This window comes from Monopterus albus, unplaced genomic scaffold (assembly GCF_001952655.1).
Source record: "Monopterus albus unplaced genomic scaffold, M_albus_1.0 scaffold54.1, whole genome shotgun sequence".
NCBI classification, from domain to species: domain Eukaryota; kingdom Metazoa; phylum Chordata; class Actinopteri; order Synbranchiformes; family Synbranchidae; genus Monopterus; species Monopterus albus.
In genome coordinates, this window is record NW_018127934.1 from 52658 (window position 1) to 62525 (window position 9868).

General features: G+C 40.8%; 1 protein-coding gene across 4 annotated transcripts in view; it reads right to left on the reverse strand.

Moving 5' to 3' along the window:
- The window catches only part of npnta (nephronectin a), a 54331-nt gene extending 49084 nt beyond the window's left edge, over positions 1 to 5247 (reverse strand). The window contains exon 1 of one of the 4 annotated variants that reach the window (XM_020602009.1): positions 4535 to 5247. In XM_020602009.1, coding sequence (XP_020457665.1) covers positions 4535 to 4605 — 71 coding nt within the window. In that variant the 5' untranslated portion in view covers positions 4606 to 5247. The remainder of the gene's footprint in view (positions 1 to 4534) is intronic. The other 3 variants (XM_020602010.1, XM_020602011.1, XM_020602012.1) reach the window with 3 other exon arrangements.
- Between the last annotated feature and the right edge of the window lie 4621 nt (positions 5248 to 9868).

Below are 9868 nucleotides of genomic sequence, written 5' to 3' on the forward strand. Positions count from 1 at the left end.
ACAAGATGTAAAAGGTCAGGATTACAGAATTAAATCTGTTCCTCTAATGCTTTCTCCTACACACTCATGCAGTATATAAATACACAGGGTTCATATGGAATCATGTTCCATTGTCTCGCTGAGTCCAGCCTGTGGCAGTTGTGTGTGCCACACAACACACTCAGAATTTATATCTGAGGGTTTAATATAATCATCTCCACAGCAACGTCAAATAGATTGTTTTTTGCTTAAATCACGCAAGACTTGAAAAGTTTGACTAATTTCAGTCAGCAGTGCCTGGTTAAGGTGACAGTGCACAAAGAAGAAGAGCATTTTCTCACAAGTATCTCGTCCCCGGTTATGTTCTACTGAGCGGAAAGCTGACATATCAAATGGATGAAAGCATAATACCTGCATTTATTACCCTGGGGCTCTGAATAATGATCCGCAACAGCACTAAGCCTTGAAGGAAGTCAAGCAGATAATTATTACCCTTCACGCATCCCATGTGACACGTCTTCTCACAGATTATCAGACAAGGTTCTTCCAGGAGAACCTGAGAGGTTGATAAGCTCATTGGAGACAACATTCTTCTTTCATTGTTTTACTAGAGCTGGGCAGTCTTCCCTGCCTGGCAGTGAAGACTTGTCAGTCCATCACACAGGAGCTGAGTAGGATGAAGCATAATAATCAGAGCCACGAAGGTGCAGTATAGTCCTCATTCAGAGCAATGATAATTTAATCTATCCATCTATCATCCATCCATGATCCCGTACCGAAGCATGCAAAGCGTGACTGCTTAATGGATTTGTGGATTCACAAACACCCACAGATGTCGATTGCTGCATCTGTAGCATCTTGAGTGAGAGACCTGCTCGAACCAGCACAAGGCATGAACTTGTGGAGTCATAATGTGTCTGCTGACTTAATGAACCAACCCGGCTGCACGTGCAAGCGGAGCTACACACGACCAGGGCGACCACATTAACACATGGGATAGTGACAAATGACTAACGTAAAGATTTAAAATGAGGAATCTGCTGGGCTGTTAAATCTAAATTCTATTTTACACAAGGAAGACATAGTGGATGGCTTTTATTAAACAGCCAAAATAAATAAAAGTACCTGTATGATGTAATGCAATGCAACACACTCAACACAATAAACATGACTAAAATGTTTGTAATGCAGGAATGTTGATTCACTTTTGTGGCACCTTTCAGGGAAACGGTGCTGCAGTGGATTGCATCATAGCGAAAGTCTGCCATCATATAATCGCAGAGCAAAATCTTAGAAAGAGCTCACCATACAACCTCCTGCAATGTATAAAATGTTGCACTTTACACTTGATTCACCTTGCAGATGCTTCTGTCTTCAGCTACTTACATTAAGTTTCAACCTGCAGAGGCAGGAACAAGAGTCAGCAACTGTTAGTACGTCCATTCCAAGCAAACAGCTAAGAGCACATTCAATGATGTGACATTCACTGAGCTGCAGTGATCAGTTGATAAACCTATTAGTAAAATTAAAGTTATGCTAAGGAAGTCATTTTTCATGAAAAGTGCATCAGCTTCCTCAAATGTAAAGATTAGCTGCTTTTCCATGACAGTACTTTGACTACTTTCAGGTTCTGCATTGATGGTTGCACAAAGTAAGCAAATACAAGTCATTTCTATAGGCTTAGAGAAGTTTAACATCTTACAGTCAAAACAAACAAGTGATTAGTTGATTATCACTGTTAGTTGCACCCCTATCTACTGTAGCATGGGGTGTGTAGGCGTAGCTTGAAAAGGTGGTCTTCTGTGGTGCCAGTCGTGTATTCACTCCAACGCCCCTGACTGCAGCTTTACAAATTACCACAGAGATCAATTCCAACACAGAGCTAATGATAATTAATATTAAATACGTTTCACAGTATTCCTATATATTACAGAACTGTTGAACTGCATTACAGTAGACAAGTGTATGGTCACACTGTGCATCAGTCTAATGGGCAACTATAAGACCTAATCTTGCTGTAACATGACCACATGTCAGTCTGTTGCCTGTATACTATACACATACATGATTAACTTGAACAGACTGCTATGGGAGCCAGTGGTTGTTGCCTTCTAATCAGTTTATTTCTACTTAATTCTGAACTCTCATTTTTGCTTTGTGGGGAAAAAAAAAAAAGTTATATCAGTTATAATTGGAAATACTTTTCATTAGAACCTTGGTATTTATTGATGTTCAGATAGGTCTTGTTATGTGAAGTGCAATCCTTGTCAATTCATGTTCTTGTGCAGAAATGGTGAAAAGTTAACAAGTGAAGTCTCACTTGACTTACTGATTAACCGCAGAAACACAGGGTTAGACTTAAAAGGTTCTCTGTGATTTGTAATAAAGTTGTTGATGCACATACAGTACGCCAGATATTGAACACTGAGAAAACTATAAATGTATTAGCTTGTCATTTATGATGCTTGGTACCCATTAAAATGTAAAACTTTGACAGTGTTTTTGCACTTGTTCTCATCTCCTGAAAGCCCAAATGTGGCTGATATTGCAGTGCCAACATAACCTGGCACCATTCCACAGCTTTGGATTATTACTGAGGAGGTCTGGTATGTGCAGCTTGGCTACATTGGACTTAACAATTTAGTGACATCACTAGGGAAGAATATCCTCTGCTGTATGTGTTTTGGCTTTTGTTTTGGCAAAGGCTACATACATGACAGGAAATCAGCCGTCCTTGAGCCTGCGGCTGGAATAAAAAGTGGCAACAACTGCAGCACAATGTTTTAGGCCACAGATTTGCAAGTAAACATATTGTGTTCTACCTTAGATGCACATAACTTTGCAAATGGTGCTCATGAAGGGTTTGCAAGTAAACATATGTGCATCTAAGGTAGAACACAATAACTTTGCAAATGGTGCTCATGAAGGACCCTTCATATCTGGCTGGATAGGCCTGTTAGGAACACTCTCTATAAGGGAGACTTGGTAATACATAGCCTTTTTGTTTGTGCTCAGTTGCACTGAATTAATACTGTAGTGGAGACTCATGGCCGACCAAGTTTATGCCCATAAAAACTGGCAAATTATGGCCGTAGTGACAAGGCACTCAATCAGCAGGGATGCTAATAATGCACAATATGCTGCTGCTAGGCGGAAGTGAATGATCATTACACAACGCAATGCGTGGAATAAAACTTAAAGCCCTATACACATTATCAAACTACTAACTGTCAGACAGCAGCCATGGGGGTTAAGAAAAAGTGTGCCAACAACAATGGCAAATGCTAAGCTATATATTTTGTTTTATTCTCTGCCCTCTCCTTCCTTCTCTATCCCACATAGACACATTCACTCCTTACTGCAGAAAACTGAACTGAAAGAGGTGAGGAAAGGAAAGGAGAGACTATATACCTCCAGATATTAAAATCTGTCAACAGATGGAATGGCAGTCAGTCCGGAAGGGCATGGGCACCGTTTGAATACCACTCACCTCGATAAGGTCTTCCTATTCATTTGGAAAGTGCTGAACATGAAAAAGACTTCTGCTTGGGAGGATCAACATGTGTCAGAGAGATATAACAGGGAAAATGAAGTACAATATTTGGCTGAATTCTCTGTTGGAGATGAAGGAAATTTGGCAGTAGGGCTGTTTGTGCAACTCTCTCACTGTTTGGATAAACTTAAGCCCAATTTTACTCTGAGCTCTAGGAATCCATCTCGACACAATATAATGTAGAAGATAGTTTTAATTTGACCTCTAAAAGGTGCTCTTACCAAATAATCATAGTTAAAATAACAAAAGCATTCTGCCAGTGAACATGATTGATGCGATTACTTCAGCACAAACCATTCGGATTTTAAATAGAAATGGACAGGGCTAGACCTAAACTACATCTTGGTTTTATTATTGGCATGGTTGTAAAAAAGAAGAAGAGCACCCATGATCCATCATATTCAGCTCAGATGCACCTATATAGGCAGATCGAAATCTTGGATACTTGCATTCTTTGGCGTCTGCGCGTCACCACACCTCGGTCTCCACATATTTCATCAGATTCGTGTTTGAACATGAAGCACCGGGAAATGTTCCGTCACATCTCTTTATAATCAGACTGACAACTGCACACAAGAACCGCTAGTTTGATATTTGAGCGTTACAGTGGAATGTGTGCACAGAGGTGCAAAACCATATGGGTTAAATGGAATTGGATTTTCATCTAAATGAAAGTTAGGATAATAAACTTAGGAAGATTAATCGGAGATTCCGACAAGACCATGAAGTACTCACCGCGCAAACATTTTTACCACAATCAATATTGTAATGATCGTCACAATATTTTGCCAGGCAAATCCAAACTGAGCGTCACAGTTTGGAGATCTTAAAATAGTGCGTTTAACCCAGTCTGAGCAGAGCCCTACCCTTAACCAAAGCCTCAACTTTTACAGTCTATAAAGGGATTTAACTGATGATCGAATTGTAGCAGGCTCTTGAGCAAATCCAGTGTTATCTTTTTAAAAACGGCTTTCGCAGACAATGTGAACCACGTGCCCTTACCTGCCATCAAAGTCTGCACTTGCTTCAAAGCAGAAGCTACATAACATCATGAACTTTATCCATAATTCCATGATTCGGAGAGTTAGGCGTCCACGCTGCTTGTTATTCTCCGTAATCCAAAAGCACCGGTGGTGGGGAACGATTAGATGAAGAGTTTCTTTGACGCACGCTTAAAGTGCACAGGTAGTAAAGGTCTGCTGGCGTCCCTCGGACTGTTCATGCGCGGTAAACAGGAGGTAGGTTACAAGAGAGAAACCAGTCCGCTGCCTGGAAGTCGAGCAACCCCGATGTGTGCGAGAGTGCGTGCAGAGCGGGACGCACTCTGCCGGGAACAAAGCGCACAGCTCTCTGTCTCGCCTCTCCTCACAAGTTCAGTCAGCCTCTCCAACCAACAGCACCCACTGCAGTGAGACCTTGTCCCAGTCCTTTAGAACAACGAGCGGTTTAAACAGCAGCACTTTTAAGGCATGACCCGCACGAAGAGGAGGCTCCAGCTACAGCTGTGCCGCGCATGCTTTGGCAAAGCCATAATTAATTGCTCTGCTGAGGCACGCAGGTGCACAGCCCACCCAGGTAGATTTTACTCAAACAATAAAAACAATGCAGTGAGTCGATTTTAAATTACTGGGGCTGAATTTGGAGAAGACAATAAGATAAGCATCATACAATCTGAGGAAGTTTGAGCTATACTGTACTTAAATCAACAGGCTTTTGTTAAGAGCTGTAAAAGCGAGGAAGATAAAAATAAATAAATAACGTGGACGTCAGCACAGATTAGAGACCCAGCCTGTCAGTAAGGACCAATGGGGACAAAAGAGGCCAAGACCACAAGATGTTTCACATGAACTCATTAGACACTGAGGTCTGATCACATAAATCTGTATGAAGGGCAGAAATAAAGTCAAGCTGTAAATCCACTATGTACCCACACATACACAGGTACAATAGATCTGAGAAAGAGGAAAAAGGCCCATTGTTTTGAGCATTAGACAGAGTCTCTCTTCTTTTGTGTCATACAGTATGTTGTCTGATGCATTATAACAACAAATCAGCTTTTTCTTGACTGCAATTATCTTGCCATATTTTACACAATGCATCTCATATGAACCTGCAAGGTCTTAATTATTGATTATTTTTTAATTTATTTAACCAGTAATTAACCAGAGGAAATCCCACTAAAAGCCTCTTTTCTAAGGGTGCCCTGGTCAGCACAGCCAGTACCACACAAAGGACAAAACATACAACACTATACAGTACAAAATCTACCAGAGCTAAGAGTGACTTTAAAACTATAGCAAAAGCAGAATTAAAACAGCGAAGAACAAAAACAAAGAAAAAGAATCATTCACCAGTGAGTTTACAGTGGTGTTAAATTCTGACAGCGATACCAATTTCAATTATTATTATTCCCGTTCTTCGACAAGGGCCTGTGTGTTTTCCGTTAGGATGATAATCTCCTGCCTGATTTGTGAGCAGTGCTTCATATTCAAAGTTTGGCGAATTGAACTTCCTGCCGGGGGGACATAATCATAAAGGCCTGCCTCATTTTCTGATGAGACAGCCTTCTGCCTCGGGAATCCAAGTCAGTCAATAAAATAATTTCCCTCCCCGGACTGAGAAAGGGAGAAAAAAAAGAAATGCCTGGGTAATCAAACCATCGTTTTCAGTAATGGAGCAAGAGATGGATGAGATGAAGGCCTGATGTGACTAGGCTACTGCTGGTTGTTCACAGTCATCACCATCTTTTGATACATGGCACTGTTCGCTTTGTTACGCCCTGTCACCGATTTGATAATAAATCTCTGCTGTGGCACAGAGGTTTGACATCTCTAGAAACAGGGGATCCGAGAAATGTTAGTTTTGATATAATTACACTATTAATCACCCTAATTTCATGCTTGAACTGCAAGAACATGATCCCATGATGATTCATCGCATTAAAAAATTAATTATCAGTTATGCAGATAGCCCAGATCATGCCTCATTACCAACAATATTAGGATGTGGTGAAAAACTATGCCTGAGATCAGGTGAAACTTTAAAGGGTTAGTTCACCCAAAGCACAAATATACATATTAGGCATTTTCCAATACCAAGTACACCTGAGTTTCTCAGGACTGTCCAGCTCTAGAGGACGGGAAAGTACACGGTTGACAACAATTACATGGGAGCGACTGTGGTTCGGTGGGTAGAGCAGTCGTCTCCCAACAGAGGTTCAGATCACGGTGCCTGCAGTCCATGTGTTGAAGTGTCCTTGGGCAAGACACTGAACCCCCAAGTTGCTCCTGATGCTTAGAGCCATCGATGTGAGTTGGCGCTGCAGATGGCTGCCTTCGTTCTGTACCGGAAACAAATTCCTTAGCCAGTAAAGGTGATTATCCTTACCAAGTTTGGACTCCTGCACTTGAGAGCTCATACTTGGTAAGTTGAAACTAAGTACAAACCCCAGAGGACAGGAGGACGCACTACTCTCATTGTGCAATTGGAACACCAGCGTCCTTGACAACAGGCTCTGCTTTGAATGACCTATAGTTGCCTGCTAATTATAGCTTATCCCCTAGCAGGTAATCTTCAAAAACATTGGAGAAATAAAATGACATTATTTTGATAAACTGACCACATATTCTCAGACTAAATGGCTACTTTCTCACCTGAAAGAATATCAAAACGTTTTAAAGCAATATAACATCAGTCCGAGGACAAAATTTATAACAAGCTTTGGGCCTGGCTCAAACTCCGATAGCTGGCACACAGTGCATTTTGGGATACTTAAGCTGCCCCAAGTCTGCGCAAGTAAGCTTCCAAAGCATCCTCTATAAAATGGGTGGAGCAAGAACACCTGGTTTTTTTATGTGCACTTGGCCCGATGCAGACTGAACTGGACCAGCACTTGGGCTGTGACCGATGACATTTTACAAGTCCACAAGTACAGAGAAGTACGTGTATTGGAAAACGCGTCTTGTCTCACTTATCCCAAGCAACACTGAGCCAAGGAAAATGTTCAATTTGTATCCCCTGAAGTTTGCATATGCCCAACTCCCACACAGTTCATAGGAGTTAGTTGAATTTATTAGCAATTGTTGACTTTCAAAGGAATTATCTTGAAAGAGTGGCTCTATTCAAACCCAAATATTCAGTTATTAGTCATTTATAAATGGAAGCTTAGTCTTTTACCCTGGGCATATTCAATTGCAAGCTTGTTTGTTGACACATTTCAGGTTTTTGCATGTTCACCTGACCCTGCTGTGAAGAGGTTTTCCAGAAATGACTAATCCACAAAATATGCAGTCAACTGTCAGAGGAAAACTATAAATGTGTGTAATTTGGATGAACTCATTTTTTAATGATCCCCCCTGGGGGAAATGAGCAAATACACTGTGAACTAATCAGACAGTAGTAAACCAGACAAAAGTAGAAACTAAATACAAAAATAGAATGTAAGCAGGGAAATCCTAAACTGAGGTTATATAAAGGTGAGAACAGATGTGACAAGCAGAATGAGAAGCATCAGGGAATAGATTACAACATTATTAGGATGTGCAAAATAACAACAGCTGGGACCTCCTGTGGGCACTCGAGTAGGAAACGTATTCATAATAATTTGTTGTTATTCCTGTAATTACTTTATACCAAACATTGTTTATTAGAAAATAAAATATACAAGTCAAATGAAACACATTTTGGTGGTGATTATGCATCTAAAAAAGAACAAGTAACATAAGGGAAAGGGCAACAACGAGGCCCATGGTATCTATTTCATCTTGGCTTGTACTTTATGTGCGTATCTGCTGTCGCAACCCAGAAGACATAAACAAGGTCACTGTTTGTAAAAAGGGAAATTCATACCATCAAGGAGGGCCTCCCAATATGGAGCAATGAACTGTTGCAGAGAAAATGGTCATTAAGAAAGCCAATGTAATGAAATGGCAAAATGCCGGCCAGAAACCTGTGACGAGCTGAATTTTAATTACAAGTATGAACTTAAATTAATAAAATAATGAAAGCTCCTTCGTTTCCTGCTAGAGGTTTTCTGCTGCGACAGATCATTCAGGTCAGAGCTGCTTTTGAAAATATACCAAATGCTGAAGAACTAAAGAGCTAAAACAAGATATATTACATTAAAGCATTTGGCCATGATTATGTCAGTACTGATTAGCCGCAAATATGGACCGAATAATTTACTGTACTTTGCAGGTTTGCTCATAAAAACTTTATTTAACATTTGAGTCAGCCCTATTAGTTCAGTTAGTTCCACGCTAAAAAAATTATTCATCTTGGTGTAAAACTGATTATACTTTCCTCAGAAAAAGGCTGATCATTAGTAAAAACAAAAAAACTGCATTTACATAGAAATAAGCTCAGAGATCTCACCCATTTTGTCTTACCAAAGAAACCTGTCAGGTCACCCTCCAGCCCCGGGCTGTTTGAGCTGGAGCAACCCACTTCACAGCTCAATGTTCTTCTCTCTCATGCAAGCTTTAAGTAGTGCTACCTACTTATTCTCTCCTCCTTTGTACCTATATGTATCTCTGTAATGTGCACTTGTGCAGAGTCACAAGCATGAACAGGGAGTCAGACGTCTCCTTTTGAAATAATTCCAGTCCTTGGAAGGAGCCGTGTCTGTGGCCATTCACCTCGGGATAGATGGACTCTGCTGACTGAATTCAGATTAGCTCGATGCTGGAAAAGCCGGCGCCTCACTCGTCTATCCCTTCAGTATGAGAGCAGGAGAGCTGCCTTTCCAGCTACCTCCCTGGATTTCTCAAGCAGGCGCAATACACTGTCAAAGGTGACAGCACGGGATTTTTCAGAGAAACAGATGACTGGTTTCACCTGCGAGAATGAAACCTTAAGGGGCTACAGTGTACAGGATTGGAAATGTGACGCGTATTGTGTGGTTTTCATCTACTAGGCTCTGAACACCGCACTTCTAATCAAGCACACTGACCTTTTCCCCAGCATTATAAAATATTCATTGTGTATTATGGCACGCATACCACATTCACATCCATTCTTTATGAGGAATAATCAGGTTCTCTATAAAGCCTTGACAAATGTTAAAGTTTACCTGATGTGATATGAGCTTAAATCCAATTTCTCCCATTCTGTAATCCCACTCTCTCTTGTGCAATCACTCATAAATGCACACAGAGGAGAAGCAGATAATTCCCCATCTCATCTTTAAGTGCAGATGAGTTTTCAGCGCTGAACTTCTCCTTCTGTTAATACCGGGCAACAGAAGGCGCTGACTGCTGAGTTCGATTACAGAAGGCCGCATCCAGACTGTTTAGAAAAACAGCATGTGGAAGTATGGTGTATTTAATTTATAGTTTG